Raw genomic sequence first — 27275 nt, forward strand, 5'->3', positions numbered from 1 at the left:
TTGAGCTTTAAAATTTTACAGATTTTATTCATACTCTAACAACAACATTACACACTAACTAAAGTTTGAAACAGGCCCCAGGCTGCACCAGTTTGTTTTTGTTGCCGTTTTTGGAGCTTGTGGCGACTACAGAGACCACGTTTTTTACAGTGTGTTCAGGGGACAGGCAGCTAGCAGATAGTGAGGAGATGTTTGCTGTATGTGACAAAAAATGTTTTGGCCTAAAAACGCGTGACATTGCTTAGAGCACCTTTAGATGGAATGAAATAAGCTATGTGAAGTCATAAAACACATACCCTGCTCTACAGTGTGGCATGATAAAATGGAAATGATCCACAAAGAGACAAAATCTGATAGGTGACTTTATTCACTTCTCAGTGTCTTTGTACTGGCTGACTCTTGAATTGAATTGAATTGAATTTATAACTATTTCATAGTCCAAAATATTACAGCACACGGTTAGAGCACTTAGGTTTTTCAACTATTAAACCTTTGGCTGACTTTGTTCAGCACTCTTATTAGAACTTAAGCCATATTCACTCAACTTTTTTCATTATAGTTAATTTTTTCTTTATTAGTTTATTTATATAATTATCTTGATTGGTTCTTGCATTCATTATCTACATGTCATGCACAGATACACAAACACAAGTTCACAAACTCGCTTTCGTTCACTTCCTCTTGGTATGTTTATTTTCTGAGACACAATCCTTGAAAAAGATGCTCACGCTTTTGTCCATGTCAGTCTGATTTTTCAGAAAGGTCTCTAAAGCCTTCAAAGGCACTTCTGTAACACTGTATCCCACTATCTCATTCAAAGCATATGCTGCGTAAGTGGGAAACATGTACCGTACTTCATAGGGTGAGTTTCGATCAAAGCGTGGGCAGCAATAAGCTGACCACAAGTGCTTTGGGACAGCCATACGTTCATCTCTTCCTTTTCGGATGGTCAACCCCGATACAGTCACCCCGGTCACCACATAGACAGCCCCACGGCAGAAGTTATTCAGGCGGCGGCGCACCATGTCAATATATGTGGACCATGGGCCTTCCAAAAAGTCTGTGATCTGAGGTACCACATTTGTGAGTGTATAGGTAGCTGCTTTGTCCTGGTTGTCCGCCTGGTGCTGGTCAGGGTTAAGTGGGCCTCGCTCGTACTCCACTGCATCAACATAGTCTGCTAGCACTGCCTGACTCTCCTCAAGCAGTTGGTCGGTTTCACCACTAGAGGGCAAGACTCTCATGTTCCCGCTTTCATCAGCAGAAACCAGCTATGGAAGGCAAAAGAACAAGAAATCATAAACCATATATAGAAACTAATATTGACAGAATATTTAATGTATTTGAACAGTATAATTTGGTTTTATGTTATAATCAGTGCTAGGTAGATGTACAAATTACATACATAATTGTAGCATAATCTGTTAAATTACACATTTAAGGTATAATCTGACAACTTTTTGATTATTTTTAGATTACTTGACCTGACTTGTTTATCACATTGGTTTGAATAGGATAATCTTGTACCATACTGATATAAAAATACAAAGAGAAAGAAAATATATTCCATTCTTTCTTATCAACAACATGAAGTGCATTAAATATTACATTATGTGAAGGTTTTCCAGACTGGGGTTCGTGATGGAACCTCAGGGGTTTGTGAGTTTAATGAAAGGCTATTGAATAATTAAATCATAACAATGTAAAATTAAAATAAATCATTGTAAAATAAAAACAATAATAATAAAAAAAATACTAAAAAAGATCATTTTTATTTCTTTAGCATATCATGTGACCATTAACAGACATCAGAGAACCATGAATTTAATTTTATTATTATTTATTATTATTATTATAACTTATAAACTTAAAATCTCAAGGAGACTTCAAGTAAATATATTAGGTCATATTAGGTTGGACTGACAAAAATGTTGGACAATCCCTGCAATGCATGTAAATATGAAATGACATGAATTTGTGCAATTTAATGTGTTTGAAAGACAAAAGAGACAGTAATACATGGTTAAATGATTCAGTGAGTGATAATTCAAATAATAATTAATGTGTTCATCTGGAGCTGAAAACTCTTCTTAAAAGTGAAATGATTTCTGTAAATCCAGTGATCAAATGCTGTGGGTCTCAGTTTTCAGTGATAGTCACGTGACTACTGCTGGTCTGTTTGTGCAATTCCACAAACCTGGAAGAGCTTCTGAACTATATTAGCAGTACTGACTTTTATAGAAAGGAAAATTGAAAAGATAATAAAAGTAGGAGGGAGAATTAATGAATTATAAATAATTTATTGCCATTTTGAGAATAACATAATCGTGTAATCAGTTAGAATGCAGAATATGAGTATTTTAAAATGTAATACAATCTAATTACAAGTACTTCATTTTTTTAATCTGATTACATAATCCACATTACATGTAACCACATGTAAGCACTGGTTATAATTTCTTTGTTGCCAAAATAAAGAATATTTTGTTTAAAATGTATGACATTTTCATACACAAAATGTAAACAGGTTAAAAATGTTATGAAATACACTCAGTTTTAAATTACCCAGTTTATTTATTTATTATTTTTTTTTTTTTTGTATTTTTCATTTATCAAATAAAATGTAATGAAATAAAACTAAGGGTATCTGCTACCTGTGGTTCATACATCCAGGGTGTGTCCATCCTCCTCTGTCCATCTGACTTTTTGAAGGTGTACGCTGAATAAAGTGCCAGTCGGCGACTGCTGTCGTACAGTGTGGCATAACGTAGTTTATCTCCGTAGCGTTGGCATATCCTCTTCAGATTCCCCCCTTGGATACCTGTGGGTGCTGTATGCATATAGAAGAACTGACTGCATTCTTTAAAGCTGTCAGAGACTGTGCCACCTGCCAGACGCAAACCTGTCAATAGAAGAAGTCTGAAGATAAAAACCTTACAAAGTGCCATCAGAGACTGAGAAGTTGATAAGTTATCAGTGACTACAACACATTTTCCAGTTTTTTAAATGCAAAGACGGGCTGATCCATCTGTTCTTCCATGGTGTTCCAAGCCAGACTGATAACCTGGAAGAGTGAAAGTCATCATATGCAAAGCATCGCCTCTCTTACTCTGCCATATGTGTAGGCCTATTTGATCAATAGAACACTGGGAGGTTTTGAAAACAGAATGAACGATCACAGATTCAGTTCATAAAGGAATTTGCCTTAATGAAATGGCAATCCTCTATTAAAATAAACATAAGCACAGAATATTGCCCTCACAATAATTTACAAATGGTTCCTGGATTTAAACAGGAAATGATTATAAAATATTACTCCAGCAGATATGGATCACAAGTGCCTGAAACTTGCAGTTTGTTTACATATCTTTGTTCTTCTTATTTTGGGTGATCTAAATATTTGGTTTGAAATAGATGAATAATTGACAGGCCTGTGCTTCAGTTGTATGGATGTTTTGCTTTCCTGGTCTATTTATAACTACCCAGAGGGGTATTTTATGTGTTTACTTTTTTTTTTTTTTTTTTTTTTTAAAGCATTTTCTACTAAGATCTACTAGGCCTACATCTGATTAAAAAAGGGGGTTGTCGTTCCCAATTGCATAGGCATACATGTTTTCTGTTTTCTACCAGAAATAATAGTAAGATGTAAAATTGAAAGGCCTGTGCTTCAGTTCTATGGATGTTTTGCCTTCCAGGTCATTTACCAGAATGCTATATAGACAGTTTAAGTTTCGTTTTAGCTGTAATTCATAGTTTCATTTTGAGTGTTAGGACCAAACCACTGAAAATGCTTTATAGTTACGTTTTTGCACAGATTTAAGGCGTAGACCCTTCGGTTAACTCGCAGAAAATGAAAATGTAAGCAAACGTATATTCTTAAAGCGCGCAGACAGATATGAACGACGCTATTGCTAAATAGACTAGTTTCCTAAATGGTTTAGTCTGTTGTGTCACTCCTTGTTTAGGCAGCCTATAAATTTGACGAGTGTGGTTAGAGCCCCATTAAAAGGAGATCTGAAGCTACGATCTTGAAATGCAGAGGTTTTCCCTTACTTGATGTGGATAAGTTGTAAGTATTATTAATCGATAAGATTTGCTGAATCACCGTCTTTATTTGTCTAGTGTTATTTGTCCTCCCCGGCTAATAGAATCGTTCCCTACTAACAAAAGCCTAGAATTTATCCACCTGTTAATAATAATTTCATTCAGAGTGGTATGAATATGTCTGTTTTAAAGTTAGGCTACTCACTTGTTACCTGATTCAAACTGTTTAAAGAAACTTCGGGACAGTGCATAACGGGTTATTTCGGGACCTATTTCCCTACGTACACAACACGTAATTTAGACATTTGCAAAAGTTTTTTTTTTTTTTTTTTTTACACATACAGATCCGTTTTACAGTTCTTTATACCTTTGTTTTCGCTCGCAAATCACTGTTCACATGCTTGCAATGATTTGGCCGTATTTCGGGGAGAAAAAAAAAAACATCCCAAAAGTGTAAGCGCGGAAAAATGGAAGTCAAAAGAATACAGATCATATTTATTTTGCCTTAGCATGAAGCTGCAGTTTCACAGTTCATGAATTGTAGGCTAGCCTACTTACAAATAACAGTAAATGCTGGAAATCATTTTTTCTTACGCTAGAAACGCGATTTACACCTTTACAAATCTTCTCTTGCGCATGCAAATATAATTTACTTACAATCTTGTGTACACTGCGCATGCGAATCTTTTATGGCATCATTTTGCCTTCATAGATTTGCATGTGCTTTGGAGTTGCGCAGCAACGCAGTGAAGCGTCAACAGTTTTGACACGATTCTCTCACTCACTTTGCAAGCGTGAGGAGGAAGGCGGGTCAATCTTCTTGTAGCCAATCAAATGAGCTTCTCGCTGACTCTCGATTTACTCTATTCTGATTGGTTTAATAAACATGCCAGATGCCACGACATTTATCTTCATTTAGTTCAGCATCATCCTCGCTGTCGGAAAGGTAGTTTCAATGTACAAACACATTGAATAATAATAATAATAATAATTAAAACATGATCCTTTAAAAGATGTGTACCATTGACTCTCATGCGTTCAGCCTACTGAATTTCGAGCTGGTGTTAAGAAAATTCCGTTGTATTCAGTGTGTGTAGGCTTATATTTCTTCTCCTCTTCAGCAGGCCATATGAAATTACTTTGTAATCTAGATGCTACTTTAAAGTAGGTCTAGTATGGCCTAGTATCTGCATATATAGGCCTGCATGCATATCTCACCTTTTCGCTGCCCTTACGAAAAAGAACTTTATTCAAGTGTGCTATTAGTATACTTCTTTTAAACTAAAAATAAGAAATTGTACTTTCAGGCTTGTGAAAATCTAAAATACAGTGTGAGATTATTAATGTAAACTTGAAATGAAGCCACACTTAATCTCTGTTCTTTTAACATTAAAACTGCATCATATTTCTTAGGAGTCTCAATCAACTCACAAGCAGTTAAAATGGACTGCCCAAGTGAAGATGAAGTAAGCATCACTTTTTCTTTCTTTGACAAGGCAGATTTCTTTGCAAATAAATTGCCTTAGACATAGACAGTTGCAGACACTTATTGGCATTTTATTTAGTCAAATTTTAGTCTTGACAGACCTGAGTTTGCACATCACTAATGCTTGAAAATCTTTCAAATTAAGGAATTTGAAGATGCTAGTGAATACCTTGATGACAAACAAACATTTACATTGGGGGCATGTGCTGAGTCATATGAAAAGGAAGACGCTTCCAAGTTACAAGGTAACAAATTTACGGTTTTATGTATCAGTTGTACATGCATCTTTGGGCACAGTAATGATTTTGGATTGTTGGCCACAATTTTAATGAATATGTTTACCTTATTCAACTGTAGGTAGATAAACACATTTAAACACCTTTTATCATTATTATAGTTTGTTTTAAATGTGGATGCATTGCCAATGTCAAGAAGTTGATACAATTTTAATACTTTCTGACTGAAATCAAAATTGATCAAAATCGAGACAGAATGCGTTCTCATAAGTCTCGCCTCGCTGCACTCATGGATTGCCTTTTTTAAGGGAAGTGACTCCGCCCCTCATGCTCCTCCATTCTCTTCCATCCCCTGTCACGAGCCTAGATGGAAGAAGTGGCGGAGTCGCAGGTCTGAGCAAGCAGGCCAGAGTGAGCTCATGTCGGCCCAAATCCCACGTCTCACTCTCCCTACAGCGAGGGGATTCCTCTGTGCTCTTCATTTGTGAAGACCAGTGCCCCTATTTCAGGGCAAGCAGCATGGTCTCGTTAGGTGGTTCTGAGGAGGTTGATGGCAATGATGCCATGTCCCTGGAAGCTTCAGATATGGAGGAGTGGTCAATACCTTCGGAGGATCCTGCCACCCTGCTGCACAGCGAGCCTGATGATTTCTGGCGTGGACTGGACTCCAAACTCATCCGAGTCCTGTCCAAGGCCATTGAGGAGCTCGGTTTGGACCGGCCGTGCCCTCATGCAGCAGCCTCAATGAGTGGTTCCTGCAGCTGGGGTGCTGCTAGCGGGCCAGAGACCAGCTCATTTTCCTGGAAGTACACGACAAGCTGACTAAGTTGTGGCGCGCCCCTTTTGACTAGGCAGTGGACAGCTTTGTCGAACACTTCACCGTGGCTCAAAAATTGCTGAATTTTCAAATCGCTCCAGGTCCTTGATGATCCAGCAGCACATCAAGCCAATGTTTTGCACATCCTGAACTACTTTGACGACTGACTTATTATGACCCAGTTGAGGGACGAGGAATGTGCGCAGAAGTCTCTACTCCTTAGCCACTTAGAGTGTATGGGGTTCATACTCAACCTGGTGAAAAGCTTGCTATCACCCAGCCAGAGAATGTCTTTACTGTGTGCGGTACTTGACATGGCTGAGATGCACACTCACTTGCTGAAAATTCAGTGACTTTCAGAATCATTCAAATCTGAGATCTCTGGAACAGCCGTGTGTTATTTTGAAGAATACAGAGAACTGTTTGAGCATTGGTGAATGCATATTTATACATATAAAATAATCACTACTGACAGTGCTTTTTAAAACTATGTTCAGATGTTGAAAATGTATGCTTCTTGTTTCCACAGATGTTCCTGCACCAAGTGAAATTTTAGTGCAGCTTATTGGGACCAGTTCTGTTACTCTTGCTTGGGATAGCCCGGACAACATATCTACATTTGAGTTGAGATACAATGATATCACAACTACAAAGACCTCTACTATCACAAATAGCACAGCCACAGAGGTGGAAGATCTATGTCCAGGGACTGAATACACTTTCACCCTTGTTTCAATATCAGACAATGGAGAACGAAGTGTTGGAGTTGAAGTGACTGCATGCACCAGTAATTATCTTTCTGTCTATCCATTTAGAATGAACCTAGAATTGTATGACAATGTGTCTTTGAAATTGTCTGAAAAAGAACTAACAACATAAATGTTTTCATGATTGCAGGGCCAGTCCCGCCCGAAAACTTCAAGGTTGAGAGAGTGGGCACAACATCCGTTACTCTTACTTGGGATGCATCTGGCTGTGAGGAGAACAAGTTTCATGTGGTTTGCAGCCAGAATGGAGGAATCATTCAGGAAGAGATAACAGAATCAAGAACTGTGGTTTTCAATGACCTGAGTCCTGGAAAGAAGTACTCTTTTCACAATACAAAAGAGCTTCCAAATGGCAACAGAAGCAAAGAAGCAGTCACATATGCTCAAACCAGTTAGTATAAAATAGCAAACTTCACTACAAACATTTACATGCTTCATTTTATTTGATACATTTATACAATTGTGAAACAACTCATGAAATGCCTGTATTTTCAACAGAAACAAACATCCAGAGCCTTTTACATGATTTGGGGTTGGAGCAGTACTACCCAAACAAACTCTCACTCAGTGATGTGCTACAGATTAACACGAGGTCAGTGACGGATGAGCCAGCCCAGTCGCTATCATCTTTGCCATGGCTGTTCCTGAAGAAACTGATGATGGTGAATGTGACTGCAAGAAGTGTCAAATATTCATCAGATGAGAAAGAGGATTTGCAAAGCTTAGATATTTACAATGATACATTTGATTTTCTGAATGATCAGAATAGCAGTGTAAACCCTTTAGATATAGTGACGGCTCTCTTTCTTTGTGCAGATGGTTTCCTCCAACAGGAAATGGTCTCAAAAATGTCAATGTGTCAGTTCTCTGTTCCTTTACTTCTTCCAAAGTGTGATACGCAGCAGTGCATGTACATGCTTTGGGCCATGAGAGATATTGTGAAAAAATTTAGACCTCATTCCTTGTCAGACCCAAAAGGCTTTGTGGAGGACAGAATTGTTCACTCTGAGCTCCCCCTAGTGTCCTTTGTTAGACTTGGTGACTGCAGCATTTCTAAATCTCAGATCTTAAACAAATTGCTCAGCAACCCCCAACAATATCATGACACTTTTGTACATCGTGACATGGACTGCGGAGACATTCCAAGAAAGATTTCAAATGGATTAGTGGAGATGGGTTGGTATCTACCTTGTGGAAACAAAAACATTGATGTGTTTCCTGAACCTGTGGCTGTTGCAAACTTGAGAGGTGACATCCGGACCTTTGAAACACAGTACTCCTTCCTATGCCAGACCTCCACTGCAGTTTTTGTGTTCTTTGACAATCTGGACACAAACTACAAATTACTCACCAACCAACATGCTAAAGCACAATTTTTTTTAGTGGGAAATATGCAAAGTAAAGCATTTGATTTGGAGCAGCTGAAAAGGACCGCCTTTGAAATGAGTTTGAAGAAGAACAACATAATTCTGAAGTCCAATCAAAATGATGCAAATTTTGTCAAAAATCTACATTCTGTAGTAAATCACATAATTAATAATCATCCCAAAAAAGCATGTCTGGAGGGAATGGACACTATAGCACATGAACTTGGAATTCAAGTTGATGAAGATGTTCAAGAATGTCAGGAAGCAAAAATGAATGCTCATGCCTTAACAGAAGATATACAGGACACACTGCAGTTCAAAGAGGATCAGCTTCCCCTTCAAGGTAAAATCTGGAAAGATTTAGCAAAACTGGAAAAAGAGGAATGCAGACTCCGGAAAGCTGGTAATCAAAACATAGAGACATACAAGAGTGATCTCCAGATTAAAAAGACTGAACTCAGGAAACAACAAAGTAAATATGATATCTCAGTGGCAATGTCTTGCTTTGTTAAAGCACTAAGTTCGAGCCAGGAGAGGTCCTATTTCTTGAAGTGGATGCGGATGAACCTTGACAATCTCTCCCAAAAAAGCCTCTCTAGTCTCCGTGAGCAGTACAAGGAAAAGTGTCAGAAATTTTCAGAAAACAAAGAGGAAATCGCACAGCTTGACCAACAGATCTCTAACAGTTCTTTAGGAATAGAGCACTTCCTGCGAGAAATGGGCCAACTCTATGAGGCTGCAGTGTCACTTCCAGAAAACTTAGAGTCACGTCAACAAATGCTACACTTACCCCGACTATGTGCTGAACTGATGTTGGATGGCTTCCCTCTGGAACTGGTTGATGGAGATGCATCAAATATTCCTCTCAGATGGGTGAGCGATGTGCTTCTGTATCTGAACTCTTTGGTGCAGCCCAATAATAAAATCATGGTGGTCACAGTTTTAGGAGTCCAGAGCACAGGAAAGTCCACTTTGCTGAACACCATGTTTGGAGTGCAGTTTGCCGTCAGCAGTGGAAGATGCACCAGAGGAGCTTTTATGCAGCTGATCAAAGTCACAGAGGAAAACAAGCAAGAACTTGGCTGTGATTATTTAGTGATAATTGACACTGAAGGCCTGAAATCCCCTGAACTGGCAAAACTAGATGATAGTCATGAACATGACAATGAATTAGCCACACTTGTTGTTGGATTGAGTGATATCACAATCATCAACATTGCAATGGAGAATTCCACAGAGATGAAGGACATTTTGCAGATTGTAGTCCATGCTTTCATCAGAATGAAGGAAATTGGTAAAAAACCCAAGTGTCTATTCGTCCACCAAAATGTTTCTGATGTATCAGCCCATGACAAGAACATGAGGGATCGAAAGCTTCTGCTGGAGCAGCTGAATGAAATGACCGAAGCAGCAGCTAAAATGGAGAACAAGGAGGAGTATAAAAAGTTCACTGATGTGATTGAGTATGATCCAGAGACATGCAATTGGTATATCCCTGGGCTCTGGCATGGAAATCCTCCAATGGCACCAGTGAACGCTGGCTACTCTGAGGCTGTCTATGACCTTAAAAAGAATATGATTAACATATTTAGAAAGTGCAAAACCAAAACACATGGAAACAACATAACAGAATTTTTGGAGTGGACAAAAAGCTTGTGGAATGCAGTCAAATATGAAAACTTCATCTTTAGCTTTAGGAATAGCTTGGTGGCTGATGCATACATGAGACTGTGCACAGAATTCCACAAATGGGAATGGTCTTTCAAGAAGCATATGCACTCTTGGTCAACTCAAGCTGAAACCAGAGTGTCAAATTTTGAGACATTCAAACTGAAATCAGACAAATCAGATCTGAAAGATCTTTTATGCAAACTGAAACAAGAAGCTGTCACAAAGCTTGAAACCTTAGAAAAGACCACAATGGAAAATCTTTTCAAATACTTTGAACAAACAGAGGGCCATGTCTACCTTGTGGAAAAGTACAAAGAAGACTTTGTGAGCAGTGTAAAATGTCTCAGGAGGGAAACTGAGAGCTCTGTGCTGACACAACTTGAGGAAACAGTGGACATTAGAAGAGGAATGAATAATCTGGACAACATCAAGAAAACATTCACTGATACAATGGAGAAAAAAGTGCTGGGTCTACTGGAAGAGTTACGCAAAAACAACAGCTCAAAGAGTGATGCGCATAAGACTGACAAAGAGCTTGATGGATTTTTTGAACAAATATGGCAAGAAACCATAAATGAGCTGTCATTTACTGGATTGAAGAAAAGAAATGTATTTGACTTTGTTTTCAGGCAACTTCGAGAAAACTTGAAACAGAAAGGAAGTTCTGTTGCAGAGCAATTAATGAAAGTAAAACTGGAGAATTGTGGAACAGGGGTGTTCAAAATCACTAAAGATGTTTTTTACAAAAGGTGGCTTAAACGTATGGTCAACGGCAACTCTGAAACGGACCTACAAAATTTAGCAGATAATATCATTCAGACATGCTCTCAGTTTGTCCTGGACAAGAGAGAGAGACGTTTAGATTATCATGACAACTACATTCAGGAGATCCTACACATGATTGATGGGAGATTTATGTCCAACAAGAATATAGGGTTTTCAGAGGAATTTGAACTGTCCCTGAAATTGCACATTTGTGGGCTTTCTGCAAGAACATTTCAAGACATGCATGATTGTTTCATTATGGAGAATGACCCACGCAGATGCCTCAATCAGTTTAAAGACAAATATCGCAATGATTTCAAGGACCTGTTCCATGATCGTGATCAGTGTCAGAGAAAGGCAGAAGAATTCACCAAAGAGTGTTTGATGCCTGCAGTTGAGACGTTCATCTACAGCTCCTTGGGTCCAGACATTGTGGACAAAATGCTTCAGGGAAAAAATGCCTTTCAATTTAGCACTCGTGCATTTTTTCAGTACTCACTCTTAAAGGAACTTGTGAATGAAGATAAGTTTGAACAGTATGTAAAATACATCAGCTCCTATGAATGTTTCGTTAAGGGCTGGATATTAGATCAAATCACCAAACAGTTTTCGAATGACCATGAAGTGTCTGAATTGGAAGAAGGTTACCTTAGAGGAATCACCAAGGAGATATTAGAAGCTGTCAAAATGGCACGGAATGAAACAAACCTAGATGGTATCAAAGGATTCATACATTGCATATGCAGGAAGCTTGAACAAAAGCTAATAATTCCCAAAGATGCTCTAGAAACAGTGATGGTCCTAAACAATGCATCTCAGGAGCCATTTGCTGACTGGCTAACCAAATCTGTAGAGGAGATGGAACAGACACTGAAGGAACATCTGAAGAAGGTTGACATTCAGGGTAAACTCCACAAACTCAAGATTAAACCCCAGGATGAGCTCTTCAAGAGAGTGTTTGGATGTGGGAAACAGTGTCCATTCTGCAGTGCTCCATGTGAGGCTGGTGGAGAAGCTCACACTGATCACTGTGCTTCAGTTCACAGACCTCAGGGACTCGGTCGATACAGATATGAAAACAATGAAAAATTAGTGACTAGCATCTGCTCAACAGATGTCCACAGTGAAACAAGCTTTAGGTGTTTTCAGACTAAATACAAATATCATCCTTACAAAAGATACAGAGAGATCTTTCCAGATTGGCACATCCCAGCTGATGCTAGCATACAGGCCTCAGATTACTGGAAATATGTGATGGCCCGGTTTAACGATAAGTTTGCTATAGTATACAATTCTCGCCCTGCTGATATACCTTTGATGTGGAAATCTATCACAAAGAAACAAGCAGAGAACAGTTTAAAAGAGTCTTTCAGCATCAAATAAACAATTATTCCATTTCACAGCCATAGATTCAGCACTCTCACACGCAGCCTACAAAATATACTCAAAATATACATTGGTAACATGACTCTCTGTTCACTCATGACTGCTTACTTAGTGATCGAAAAATGCTGTTGATTACTTGCAAATGGTTTCAGCTGACTTCCAATAACCATCAATACTTCTTGCACTTGGGAATGGGAATATGGGTTAATCATTTAAAAGGTGAAATAAAGTTTAACCAGGTGAAAGAAAAAAAAAATCATATATGCAATGTGCAACGTTCAAAATCAACATACAGTGGTAATTTTTTTTTTTTTTTGTAATTTTGTTTCTTATTTGATCAAAAACTTATTTTCCTGTTTGGTATCAAAATAATTGTTTATATCTTTATGATGATATACGACAGAAAATATATACTGCATTAATACTTTTGTGAAGAATTCCATAAATAAAAAAAAATTATCATTTTAAATATGTAGGAATTGATTGATATTGATGAATTGTGGTTTTAATGTTCTTCTGTACTAACCAATTCAACAAACCTCTTCTTTGGAATAAAGTGCTTGCTAAATAAATAAATGTTACTGCAAATATGTTTTATCAAATGCAGCCTACTGTAGAGCTACATGATTAATTGTTAAAAGATCGTCAAATGACATTTTCTGTAAAGCTGCTTTAAAACAATATGTATTGTGAAAAGAGCCATACAAATAAACTTGAACTGAAATGACAATGATTTAGATCTATTTAGGTCTATTCACTCTTTGACACATAGCCTACGATCCAGGGATGGATTAATGCACATTTCCGTACATTGATGCATAATGTACGTACGTTTATAATGACAACGATGTACTAAAAATGGAAAAGTTTTTGCTTTGCATTTTTCATATACAGACTACAGCTGCTAAGTTTGATAGGTAACAGTCCACTTGTGTCTTCTCTAGGTTGACAATCACTGAGAGAACTTTTACTCAACACTGTGTTCAACTAAAAATGTTTTAGCCTTTCATTTACATGACAATGATATTTTGGGGGCCTGAAAACCTAAACTTTTGCAAACCGGTTTTAAAGTGCAAGTTTTTGAAAACGATACAGTTATTGTCTCCGTGTAAACTACAAAAATTGACGTCATGACACATGCTTATTACATGTTCTGTCTACCGGAGCGCAGTGTTTCTTTACAAAGTGACATCACCAACTACTGGCCCGGCATGAATAACACAGCGTTTTTAGTCATTTTCGTAGATCACCATTGTAGTGTAAACGTATCAAATTCTAATCTCTTCCGCAACAATCGCTGACAGAAGGGCTAGTTTTTATTTATTTTTTTTAGAACTTTATTGCATTCCTTTGCTGCATTCCAGTGTAAACATAGCCGCAGATCACTTACCGATCTTATTAAAGATAAAGTTAATTCTGGTCCTCGATCTTGACTGGCTGAGCAGCGTTACAAAAGTGATAACATAAAAGTCCAGATTTTTCAGGGACTCTTTCTGTAGGTTACATCATTAAGCCAGTAGGTGGTGACAAGTGACTCTGTTTATGAGTCTTCATTCAACAGATTTGTTCAAAACACTGAAGTTGGGTCAACAAATGAAGCACTATACCCTATGACCCTATATACTACGTATGCACTGTATACTCAACTGTGTAGTGTATGAACTTTATAAGGTTATTTTGTCATTCAGCATTGAAGTCTGATAGCCCCTCCCCCTCCGCTATGTAATTAAAGCGGCAACAATTGAACACACTACTTGTACTAAGTATGTGAATAGGGATGCACATGATGTTTTTTTTTTTTTTATGAAATGAGTCACTGAATCATTGATTCAACTGATTTGTTCATTTATGTTTTTAAGTAGGTGTGGCGTGCTATCTTAGAATTATGCAAGTTAAATATTTTATGTAAAGTTAAAATTTTACATGAAATTGTATGTATTGAATTTTAGTAAACTTTAAGTAATAAGCAATAAGGTGCAAGAGGCTGTGCTGTATCGTAAATAAGTCATGCTTCACATGCCTAACAACGCCCTTCAGCCGTGACTTATTCACGATACAGCACTAGCCTCAAGTACCTTATTGCTTTTATAAAACGGTTACCGCACAATACAAATATTAAAGCCAAAAATATATAACAATGCAACTTTCATGAAGTGAACTCTTACTAAAAGACTTCCTTCCGGAGTCCCTGACCATGAACAGCAACAGAAGTTACATTAATACGTCATTAGATGCCGTCAAAAACTGTCTTTATGAGTGTGTCAGTCAGTAGCAAAGACTTTTACATTGAAAAGACTGAATTGTTGTGAACACAGAACAAGACACAACTGACAAATGCTTTGACTATAGCGCTGTCAGTCATGGGAAAAACCCTTAAACTGTTAAAAGGACAAGATAATACATCAGACATTTAAACAGATTTTTTATAAACATAGGACTGATCTGAAGTAAAATAGTAAATCTGAATGCAGGTAATAAACTCGATCTCTTTCTTGCAATACTCTTCTACATAATACATTACTGCTTCAATGAACAATATCAATTGAGAACATACAGTTTACGTTGCTAAGAGTGGTTGCTAAGGGTGTTGTGTAGTGATACACATAACTGTTGAATGAAGCGTTCATAGACGTGTTTTATCATGAATAAAACCAATTGACCAATCAGAATAAAGGATAACTAACCGTTTTATAAATATAGTTAAATATATTAAAACAAATGACTGAAATAAACGTTTTTGTTCAGAATTTCTATTCTAAGCCAAAATCATTTAGAATTCTGCAGCTCTATAATCACATATAATACATACCTCTCAATTAATAGTAAATAATAGTTTGATTAAACAGAGTTTTATATGTCTGACACTTTATAATAACTTTCTCTTCTCCAATCAACCTTGCTTCTCATTTGCACTTGCAACACAAACGAATCACTAGTGACGGGTGACAAATAGCTGAACATGTTGATCTCCTGATAGTGTGTTGACCATTCTGTTGTCCATCAAGATTGCTGTTGGAAATTACATTTAAGGTACAGCAATTTAATGCAGTTAATTCATGCACTACTTCCAATTAAATGAGTCATTTAGATGATTAGTAATTTGATTAAAAGGAAACAGAGTCTGATATCTGGCTATGAATTTGTTTAATGTTCCCCAGACACAGCATACAGTGTGTAATAACTTCTAAATAAGGAGAAATATCATCACTTTATTTATATATTTTTACCCCTTTTTTTAAAATCCATTTTTAACATGTTTATTCTTCATCAAGTGTGGCATTCTGATTCTGAACATATAGTAAAACAGGGCAACAGGTGTAAATTTGCTTTAAGACCCAGTAAAATGTTTATTTTGTTAGAGAAATAACATGTGCTTCATTTATTCAGTAATCTTTAAACCATCAGGCTTGACATATTGAGATCCTCTTGCGCTTTTTATGCCATCTTTATTTTGGCATTATTTTATAGACGCTTAATTCATTAACAACAGTATATACTTAAGTGTAAAAATGTGACCACAAAATAATACTTTTCACCTATTTTAGATATTTAATGAAGTCTTGATTGCATTTTGGTAAGATTTTAATGCTACAACAAGTTCATGGCAGATGAAATACCTCTCATAACCACCATGGTTTCCAGTGCTTCCTTTGCTTAAATAAAGAAGTTCCAGTCCATATCTCCATATTAAAGATTTTTGAAAACAGGCAGGTTTTGTATCTGAAACAAACAGCCGATCATACTTGTGCAGAAATATGTGACATTGCTATGCTACATAATACACAATCTCTATGCTCAAATATAGCAATAAATCACCTCTATCCACAAATCCCAAAACTAAATGAAGCAGCAGAAAGTGAATTTAACCTCTTACGAATGTGATTCATCAGTTTTGCTGGTGGCTGAATTACAACTTGCACCTGTTGTCCTGGTCACAAAGTATTTTATATTTCATTCGACCAGAAAAAAAGAAACAACAAACAAAAACAAAACAAAAGGGGGAAAAAACATTAAACAAACAAGTAACTGAATATTTACAAATATTTTCAGTTGATTTGTTCTCACACTTAAAAATGTACAGTTAAATTCTATTTATCCCCCTCTCACTGTACGCCTACTGAAGACCCAATGAATGGCTCATAATGGATGTAGAGTCTTTATTCTGGATGTACCACAACATCACACTCTAGTGGTTGAGCGTACAAAACCAAACAAGGAAAATAACAAAAGATTCTCAAATCATCTCTTAAAACAGTATTGATTATTAGAATTGAGGTTGTTTTGTACGCAGCTCTAGTCAACTCCTCGTAGTTTGTTTAAAATGGAGTTTAGTTATACCTACAACCACACAAAAGTCCACAGATGGTACATATCCACAGGTCCAATCTAGACTCTCAGTACAGTCTCCCCTTGTTTAGTGTCCAGTTGTTGCTGTCGTCCATCGGGCTGTTAGTCCACAACACAGAATAAAGTTCTGTTTTTACGACGTACTAAACCTCCAGTATGCTCACTCAGCGATGCTATTAGAGTCTGTTCATGTTTTAGTACATTGTGCAGCATACTGGCATTAGTTCTTGATGGTCCTGTATGGCTGAGAGAAATACCGTGGGCCTCTCAGACTCGATACACTCTCAAGCTGAGCCAACAGTGAGACAAACACAAACCGTCATCCTCCCGTGACACAGACAGCGGTGGCAGAAAAATAAGACTAACAAGGCATGAACAGAAGTGATCATGTAAGTCCTGCAGTTGATTCTGAGCCATTCGTTCTTTAACCTGAACACGAAACTGTCTAACAATCTGTAAAATTTGTCTACATAGATCTGGTTTGCCGTTATTTGCTGTGCTTGTCGTAACCAAAAAGGTCAAGTGTGCAGTGCAGACAGATGTGTGATATGTAGTGTTGGGGATAAACACACCAAAGCCTCTTCCTATAGCACAACATACAACTCTTTTGTATGTAAAATGGCCGGGTAGGTTTTCCTGAAGGATTGACAGAGGGCCGCAGTCTGTGATTTGAACAAACTCAAATGTCTAGCTTTCTCTCTCTCTTTGTGCCTCTCGTATACTCTTAATTCAGGGCACCTGGCAACAGACATATTGGCTAAAAAACACACTCTTCACGTGTGTACATGGACCAATACATAAAAAGATGCTTATTAAACCGGGTTGTCGAATGCTAAATGATGCTGAACCGAAAGAGTAAGGACAGAGAGAGAGAAAGATCGTCCGAGGCCATCATTTGTATTTGTCGCCGTGAAAAAATAATGCGAATAAAAGCTGAATATTGATCACAGGCCAAGCGAAAGAGATGCCAAGCTACAAATGTTTTCGCCATTTGCGGTATTTACGCAACTGTCCGGACCATCACAGATGGCTCTGGTAGAGCACTACATGGTTGATGGTCAAATAATAGCACCAACAACTGTATATGAATATTAAAAACAAGATTTGAAAGAATATTGCCAATAGATCTCTTTCTGGATGTGTCCTATAGAGTGGTCCGACGTTACAGTTTGAGTAATGCTGATGAAAACACCACTGGGGAGAAGCTTTCTGTAACCATTTTAAGCAAGCAAACTTAAAAAAAAAAATGCAAATAAGCAAAATGCTGTGGGAGTTTACAGCTCAGTGTCCTTCTTGGTGCTTTAAAATATTTCATGCATAGATCCCCCAGAGCAATCCATGTAAATATATATTTATATCATTCTTTTATATATTTGTCTTTATATTTATACATACAAAAATCTTCCTAAGAAACAACACATTGCCAAATCAAATATGTGTGATAAAATGACACAAACAGGGCAGAGCGAGAGAAAAAGAGAAGAGGTTGGCACTTTGTTTTCGTCTCGTGTCAGACGCTGTCATTTTCTCTCATTCCCCGTGTCTCTTGTTACAAGGTATGATTTAATACTTGACACAAGACTGCAGGTAAACACAACATATCCAGCTTCTGTCTTTTATCGAATGCCCCTACGATTCATGTAAAACAATCCAAGGACACAGATCACATTCGGACAGCGTTTGGCTGGTAACGGAATAACAAAGAAGGATGATAAAACGAAAAGGACGGATGAAATCTGCACTCTGCCAATTTAGTGGGAAAATGTCATCATTTCCCCTCATAACATCAGATCAGCTTAGTCAATCGTCGACGCCTCCGTAAATCGCCCCTCTTCTTTAAGGACATTGTGGAAAAACAAACAGCAAGTTGAATCGAGTACGAGGCCGATGAGCTGTCACCGCCGGCCGAATCTGTCGCTCACCGTAGAGTCTATGAAGAGAGCTCCTCTAGTGTGTACAACTTCTACGAAACCTTTGATTTTGTCCACTCGTCAGCGGAACCGAGAGCATCTTAAGTTTAGGAGCTTGAAAAGGTGAACAGAGAGAGAAAACGGGATATGTATGAGAGCTAGTCCTCTCGTTCGGTGGCGCTACTATACACGGGTGGTGGAGTGAGGGTGGGGTAAGGTGTTGTTGTGACCGGTGGTCGTGGGGAAGGTGTTGAAGGCATGGAGGGGCTGCATGCCGGTGATGGTGCTGGGAATCATGGTGATAGTATTAGGGGTCATGAGCGGAACATCGTCGGGCGCCCGCCTCAGCGCCAACGTGTAGTCGGGTGGGCATGCGGGACGTAAAATATCATGCGGTCGCAATGGCTCCATGTCGTGGTGGGCGTCGTGCTCCGAGTGCTTCATTTGCAGGGACATGATCTCTTCCTCCTGGCTGTGCGCTAAGTCATTAGCCGGTACGCCTCGTTGCGGAGACAGCCGGTGCCGTCGCATCTCGTGCCGCTTGTCGCGTTTGTAGTAAAGCGCGGCGAAGGCGAGGATGTTAAGGAACAGGAGCGACGCGCCAACGGCGACCGTCACGCTCAGTTCTGTAGAGTAGTCTCGTGTGTCGCTTGGGAAGGGAGGAAATCGAGGGGGCTCTGAGCTATCTGGCTCCGGTTCTGAAGGGAAGGTTGGGATGGGATGGCGCGTCGTACGGGGTCCCTGTGGGGTACGGGCGGGACCCGGAGGCAGCCGGGTTGTGGCGGTGCTGAAGACTTCCTCGTGGAGGTTGTGGAGGTGAGGAACCAGTTCCAGCCAGAAGGCAACCTTATTTGCTCGGTAGTTGTCCCGGATGCGAGGCTTCAGGCCTATGTGGAGATACTGCTTGTCTTTAGAGTTGAACTTGGTCCAGATCACTTCCTCAAAGCGGTTGGGCTTGGTGTGGATGAACTTGGTGTCCTGAGGAACAGGCAAGTTGGGATCCCTAAAGACAACAGATATCAATTTTAATGAATTCCACAGCAATGATGTGGGACATTCAGAACTCAATTGTGGATGTTTTTTAAATTCTCAAAACAGGATCAAATTGCAATTTCAAAACTGTATACATGATTGCAGTTTGATTTAGGACTAGGTGATAAATCAGTATTTATCAGAAACTTTTAAATTGTTTTCAATATTTAGCCAACATCTAGATGGTCTGGTGCAAGTCGCTTAAAAAAGTTCTGCGTGAATTTGCGCCACAAGTCTTCATGACAAACTGCCAAAATAAAACTTTGGTTTAGCTAAAGAAATGATGACAGAAATGTTTTAGTCTTGTTCATAAAAATATACTTCTCAAAGTATTATTATAGTTATTTCACAAGTTCGTTTCCTCATAAAATCTTTAAGCTAATAAGGTTAAGCGTATTTGGCTTGCTGTCCGCTCTGGGTAGCGTTTCCCAAAAGCATCGTAAGCCTAAGTTGATCGTAGCTCCATTGGTTTCAATTGGTTAAGCTTACGATGCTTTTGGGAAACTCTGCCCTGGAGGGGCTCGAGGAAGCAGCTTCAACTCAGCTTGGATATATACCCTCCAGGGACTACTAGTGCCTGGAAGAGGAGCACGATAGATGAGATGCCTAAATTATGTGGTGGAGTTGGGGAGGTGGAGGGATATCGAAACAACTGATGCCAGAGCAGGGTGAGTAGCTGCTTATATGCTCTGGACGTAATTGAAAGATTAGGGTTCCCTCCTCTTGAGATTATGTTTGAATTTCACTAATTGAAAGATTAGATGGATTCACTCCTCCCGAAATTACGTTGTGAACTTCACTTTAAGGAATATCATACAAGATATGTACCATATATGTACTATACCAAGATATGTACAACCATGTTTTAATTTATACAGCATACAAAATCTGTTGTGCAGCACCTTATGTGGCACAAAATAAAAATGCAATGTTGCTGTAAATTAGTAATATTTCCATCTGATTACATTTTAAACAGGGTATCTGCAGATATGAACAAGTTAAATTTAAGACTTTTTAAGACCTTTTTAATACCACCTTTCATGAAATTTAAGACCAAACCTGCGATGGAAACACTGATCAGCTAGAGATAAAAAAAGAAAAAAAGCAGGAAAGTCTGACCCTGCACCCAAGCCATGCCTGGCACCTTTTTTTTTTTAAATAATATATATTTATCACATTAAAAGATATGTCATATATTGTAATAATGCATATTATTGTTCTGTAAAATTAAAAAGCAGCATTTAATAATCATGATAATAATTAATATAATATAATATATTAAATGTATTAATAGAATTGTTATTATTAAAGTACCTGCGAAAAGTTTGGAAACAATTATTGATTTTAAAAATCAAAAAGTCCCTTCTGCTCACCAGGGCCGCATTTATTTGATCAAAAATACAGTACAAATAGCAACATTGTGAACTATTCTTACAAATAAAAAAAGTTTTCTATATTTTATAAAATGTAATTTATTCCTGTGATCATTTTCAGCATCATTACTCCAGTCTTCAGTGTCACATGATCCTTCAGAAATCATTACAATTTGATTTGATGCTCAAGAAATATTTCTAATTATTATCAATGTTGAAAACAGTTGTGCTGCTTCATATTTTTGTGGAAATGGTGATTTGTTAGTTTTCTTTGAAAAATAGAAAGTTCAATGAACAGCATTTATTTGAAATTATTACATGTATTTATCAAATATATTATTTATTAAAGCATTTATTAAATAGAAATATTCTGTACCATTTTTAATGTCTTCACTCTTCACTCACTTTATCACTTTAAAGTATGACGAATTAAAGTATTAATTTTTCTATTTTTTAAATCCTACCATAAATGTTTAAATTGGATTTCCACAAAAGTTAAGCAGCAAAAACTGCATTTTAACACTGATAATATAAATAGTGAATGTTTCTTGAGCAGCAAATCAACATTTCTGAAGAATCATGTGACACTGAAACTTCTCTTTGTAAACAACAGTATTATAAACAATTCTAATGACGAATGTTGCATTCCCAAATCCAAATTTAAACGTCACAAACAAAGTAGCATTTACAGTGAATCGAAAATGAAAACACACCACTGTCTGTTACAGCAAACATGCAGCGCGTCAGACGCGTCATTTTTTATATAATTACATCACAGCCGTTGCAAATTATATATTAAATTCTCACCACCATTCATAAAAAAGTTACCGAACAAGTCACACGTCTCAGTGCTGATTCTACTCGCATTTGGCGCGTTGCCCTATATTCATATGTCGCGTCTAAAAACGCATGGAAAACGCGTCGGCGCCACTTTCTCCTTTCCAAAGCGCTCGGGCGCTGCGGTAGCGTCTGCCGTTACTAAGCAACCATGAGCTGCGCTCTCCATGACGAGTTTGTTTCAGCAAAGGATATATGGATTTCCAGCATCGAAAATCACTTGCAGTCGCTTTGACACACAAGAGATTTATTTAAAAATGTGTATCCGTGTGCAGCTCTGATCAGATATTCCTACATCTTTGCTGACCTTTGTCCTGCAGATGGCGCCGCGCGGCGCTGGACCATTCCGTCGTTGACGTATTAAAACATAAAACATAACATGCATAAAACATATAAAACATCTTACTGACCTGCATGATTCACATGCGTCATGATTTTAGACCTAAAAAAAACGGAATTCCGTATATATTCCGTCGCATTACCGCAAAAGATCCATTAGATGCTCGGCGTGTGCGTACCGCTTTAATGCCCATTGTACCCAGTTTAAAACATTTTCTACAAACGTTGCAGTTTGCCTCGTAGACATTTACCGGCACCGGCCTTAACCACCAAGAGAATTCATCTTTCTCGAGCCATAAATCATTACATTTGCGCTTACCTAATAAGGCTGCCTGCTACCTCAATTCTCTCTGATGACGCAACGCAATAACTACCGCGACAAAAAAAATCTTCTGTCCAATGATCAGTCAGTCATTGGGTCTGTCAGACTATGGAAAGTTTTGCGACCTCAAGGTATGCTGGTCAGTTGTAAAATTGCGTCTAAAAAATACACAAAACCGGACGGAGACATTTCACTCGCTCGGTCCCATACGGAATTTAATACCTCCCTTGCGAAAATTCAAGACATTCCATACAATTTAAGACTTTTTTAGGCCTTAAAAACCGAAATTTGTATTTAAGACTTTTTAAGACTTTTTAAGGATCCGCGGGGACCCTGTTTAAAAGATTGTTTACATTTTTGATGACAAATTTGCATTAAATAATACAAAACAGAATCCAGAAAAATATCCTTCTGTTTACTTCTAAACAAACACATTATGTTTACATTCATTCTCGAGGTCCAACAAACATGTGAAATTGGTATGAAATTTATATCATCATAAATTTTGATATTGAATGATAAGATAATTCTTTTGCAGATATTTCCCAGGCCTAATCTGAATGTTAGAAAGTAGAATGAAAATGACCTGAAATTCAGAGAAATGTTTTATGGCTGTAATTTAGAAAGAAAGAAAGAAAGACAGACAGACAGACAGATAAAACCCACCCAGTCTTGGCAAAGTTGGTCCAGTAGGTCATGACCACAGCACTAAGCATGACATCATTTTTGGAAAAGTTGCAGGGGAAGAGGTCAGTTGCTCCGATCATAGGCACACCAAACACATAGGGTATCTCGTCCCCGTGTGCCGCATCTGCCCATTCGGGTCGAGTCTCTGTTTGGCAGTGGTGGTAGAATGTGTAGAAGTAGACAGGAGACTGATAGTCCGCATGGAGTTTGGCAGTAGCGACGGCTGGCGCCACCCACTGGTGATCAGTGAATAATGCGAGGAGAGTCTTGCGCCGCATTTCCCCATTGTCTCGGTCCGCCCAGTCTGTGTACATGAACTTAATAGTCTCCCTCAAGATGTCTTTACCTACAAAAACACCGAGTAATTACAGTGAAGTGGGGGAGGACAGACAGGACAGGAAAGAAGTAGAAAATATGGAAACAAATTGATTCAGTATAAGTGATTGAGCATTTGGTAAATTCACATATTTGAGAGTGTATGCGTATGTTTGTCTAGTGAACTTGAAAATGTCCATGAATGCATGTTATTAAAAACATATGGCACATCCATAGGGCATAAAATACCAGGCATAAAATCTTTAATTTGATATGTAACATAAAATGGCATTCAAAGCACATGTCATTGCTTGTCTTTTATCGCCCTCTGGTGGAAAAAGTTAACAACAGCACCAACTCAAGAGTAAGCGGCATACACAACAGAAACAGGAATTTTATTGTTGTACTCTGTATTGCCCCACATTATATACTTTAATTTTTTTTAATCATAACAGTAATTTTTTTCCCTTTGATAAACAAACTCTGGCCCTATTCAATACGAAATCATATGCTGATATACAATCTTAGTATTACCTTTATTAATGAGAATCGTAAGACAGAAAATAGTTTACCTTTAGGGTATCCATAGAGGTTATCCACAAAGTTGGAGATGGTATAATCAAAAGCTGCAGCTGAAATCCCCTCTTCACTCTCAGTGCCCCCATCATCCACAAACTTCAGCCCCTCCCCTTGATTTACACCAATCAGAAGGTCGTAGTTCAAGAACTCCCCCTAGTGGAGAAAGAATTTTACCTCCTGATTTGTTTCCTGATTGATACCTCCTATTTGTTTCACTATATTAGTGAGGACACTGCATAGACTTCAATTGATTTTATATCAGATTAATGATATTTTCTATGGCCTAACTCAACCCCTACCTCTAATCCTACCATCACAGAAATGTGCAAATAAAAAACATGTTTTGGTTGATTTAAAATACTTTTTAACATGTAAGTGAGGAGATTTAGCCCTCACAAGTATAGCCAAACCTCTCTCTCTCTCTCTCTCTCTCTCTCTCTCTCTCTCTCTGTCTCACACACACACACACACACACACACACACACACACACACACACACACACACACACACTTTTTTTATTTTTTTTATTATTTAGTTTTATTAATTCAAAGTTATTTGATCTTATAACCTTAGCCAATTTTTTTTCTACAAAAAGTAAAACATTTCATTACCATCACATCATAACCATTACACACAAACCAAAATGTCTACACCATACCCTTTTTTTTTTTTTTTTTATAATTTTAGTGGCCTTAATTGACAAATCACCTACATATGTGACATCACTGTTTAACCTCATTCTGCATTTCAAATGCATATGATGTGATTTTCATAGAACATGGAGTTACTAAAGTAGATCTGATCAGGCTCTATTCAAAATCTTGAGCTTCAATCCTCACTAAGACTTGGTTTAAAAGGTAGTTTGGTTGGTTTACTGAACAACCTAGACATTTGCTTGGAAAGTGGCGACTCACCATGGAACATATGTAATAGACTAAGCTGAATTAAATGAACACAAGTCTTAGAAACCACCAACACAAATGACAGTAATCTCAAAATCACCTGCTGCATCAGGATCTCGGGGTCATCTGGGACAACGTCTCCGTCCATCACAGGTCCAAACGCAATATGGTAGCGGGCGGGCTGGATGTCCTGGTCCACCAACTCTCTGAAATTTTTCCTGCGGAGACAGTCCACCAGGTCTGCGGTCTCCCCATATGTGCATCCTACTTTACGGGCCAGAATCTTGGTGTACTTCAAGGGCTGGTAGCTAATGGACCAGCTGGAGATGGCTGAACCACTCTGAGCAATGGCTCTCTGAAACAGGCCTGGATTGGGAGGGAGGAATAGCAAGCTGTTAACTACAAACAAGAAAACCTGTTGACATAATAGACCTGTTTTTACACAAATATGTTTTACACATCACATTTTTATATATATATATATATATATATATATATATATATATATATATATATATATATATATATATATATATATATCAAAATGTTAGCATGGAAAGTGTCCTGTAACTGATGGTCACTGTGTGTACATTTTTAATAGTACAAATATCTCATGTAGTGGTCTCATAATTAATATGGGTTTTGCAGCGTTTAAGCAGTGTTTTGAAATCGGCCATCACTAAACAAGTCGTTATTTTGTTTTTTTTGCCGCACCAAAAATATTCTCGTCGCTTTATAATATTAATATTGAACCACTGTACTCACATGAACTGATTTAGATGTGTTTTTAGTACCTCTATGGATCTTGAGAGAGGAAATGTCATTGCTCCTTATGGAGGCCTCACGGAGCCATCGGATTTCAACTAAAATATCTTAATTTGTGTTCCGAAGATTAATGAAGGTCTTACGGGTGTGAAACGGCATGAGGGTGAGTAATACATTTTCAAATTTAATGGTATTAGATGATTAGTTAAATGCATTTTATAAAATATTTTCAACAAAACATTTGCAATGGGGTTGTTTGGCCTGAGTTTTTGTTGCATTTACACTGTTTTGACCAGCAGGCGTCACCAGTGTGCGGCGTTTTGAATGCTTCGAAACAGTAAATCATTTTGCAAAGCAATTGCTTCAATTGATTCGAAGCTTTGAAAAGCTTTGTAAAGCTAGCACCAGCATTTTTGATCATTTTCACAAAACTTTCTTGGCACCCAGAATATATATATGATTTTTTTTGTATTAATATCTAAACATGCAGTTATATCAAAGGAAAGAACAGAGCCTCTGCTATAAAAGAAAACATTTTTTTCGAACTTCATGTATTCTTTTTTATCAAGACTTGAATGTGGGTAAGTTTAATAAAAAAGAAACCATTTGAACAAAAAGCTGAGAAAATAGTGTTTTTGTCAAAGATTGTATTCAGAAGGATGATCAAAACAGATAGTCTTTCACCACACCCATATCTTCACAGTCCTGTGCCTCTTCCTGGGTCGACATTTCATTCAGTAACGTTAGGCAGTTTTCATTTATATGCTGTTTAATATTTGATGACGTTATTTTAAATGTGCATAAGCAATGCTTCTATCACTCATTTCTGCTTTTTCTTCGCCTGTGTTTTGATCTGGAGATTCTGTACTGTTTCAGAAGATGCGTAACAGCACCCCCTACCGCATAACAGTGAAAACATGGATTGCTGGAAAATTCCATCAATGGTGGGGAAAGAGTTATATTGGTTTTAAAATGAGTTTAATGAAAATGCAATCGCACTGTGAGTGTAAATGCAATTAAGAAAAATAACATTTAAATGATCATTTTGCTACAATTTTGGCTTGACTGTATTAAACATATATAATCATTTCTGTAATACATTTTCATTTTAATTTTGCAACTTATAAAGCATTAAAATATATGTTTAAATTATTTGTTAAACGTAGTGAAGGAAATGGCAAATGTAAATCATATTATTGAATTTGAATTATCATTTTGCTCCAAACATTGCATATATGGAATGGAAAATGTAAATTTAAACACAGAAATGCATTGCCATTTTACATATTGCATTGCCATTTTGCATATTACATTTCAAATTGAATAT

The 27275-nt window shown here is 37.6% G+C and overlaps 3 protein-coding genes across 8 annotated transcripts in view; 1 reads left to right on the forward strand and 2 right to left on the reverse strand.

Moving 5' to 3' along the window:
• Window positions 1-364: 364 nt before the first annotated feature.
• Window positions 365-4866, reverse strand: si:dkey-85k7.11 (endonuclease domain-containing 1 protein). 3 transcript variants are annotated; one of them, XM_048185888.1, is made up of 3 exons: window positions 4702-4866; window positions 2655-2902; window positions 365-1271 (listed from the first exon to the last, which is right to left on the reverse strand). In XM_048185888.1, exons 2-3 carry the CDS (start codon window positions 2838-2840, stop codon window positions 672-674), a joined length of 786 nt encoding a protein of 261 aa, XP_048041845.1. In that variant the 5' UTR covers window positions 2841-2902; window positions 4702-4866; the 3' UTR covers window positions 365-671. The 3 variants fall into 3 exon arrangements, with proteins under 3 accessions (XP_048041845.1, XP_048041846.1, XP_048041844.1); XM_048185889.1 differs by lacking the exon at window positions 4702-4866 and adding an exon at window positions 4412-4685; XM_048185887.1 differs by lacking the exon at window positions 4702-4866 and having other exon boundaries at window positions 2655-3539.
• On the forward strand, window positions 3935-13266 carry si:dkey-85k7.12 (interferon-induced very large GTPase 1). The gene is made up of 6 exons (XM_048185886.1): window positions 3935-4069; window positions 5458-5510; window positions 5676-5775; window positions 7113-7370; window positions 7481-7741; window positions 7849-13266. Exons 2-6 carry the CDS (start codon window positions 5487-5489, stop codon window positions 12534-12536), a joined length of 5331 nt encoding a protein of 1776 aa, XP_048041843.1. The 5' UTR covers window positions 3935-4069; window positions 5458-5486; the 3' UTR covers window positions 12537-13266.
• Window positions 13267-15666: 2400 nt separating this feature from the next.
• The window catches only part of nlgn2a (neuroligin 2a), a 239911-nt gene continuing 228302 nt past the window's right edge, over window positions 15667-27275 (reverse strand). For all 4 annotated transcript variants that reach the window (XM_048185892.1, XM_048185894.1, XM_048185890.1 and 1 more), the window contains 4 exons: window positions 25284-25549; window positions 24274-24433; window positions 23366-23732; window positions 15667-19799 (listed from right to left, as the gene is read on the reverse strand). In XM_048185892.1, coding sequence (XP_048041849.1) covers window positions 18980-19799; window positions 23366-23732; window positions 24274-24433; window positions 25284-25549 — 1613 coding nt within the window. In that variant the 3' untranslated portion in view covers window positions 15667-18979. The remainder of the gene's footprint in view (window positions 19800-23365; window positions 23733-24273; window positions 24434-25283; window positions 25550-27275) is intronic.

Source organism: Megalobrama amblycephala, linkage group LG3, assembly GCF_018812025.1.
Source record: "Megalobrama amblycephala isolate DHTTF-2021 linkage group LG3, ASM1881202v1, whole genome shotgun sequence".
Lineage (NCBI taxonomy): Eukaryota > Metazoa > Chordata > Actinopteri > Cypriniformes > Xenocyprididae > Megalobrama > Megalobrama amblycephala.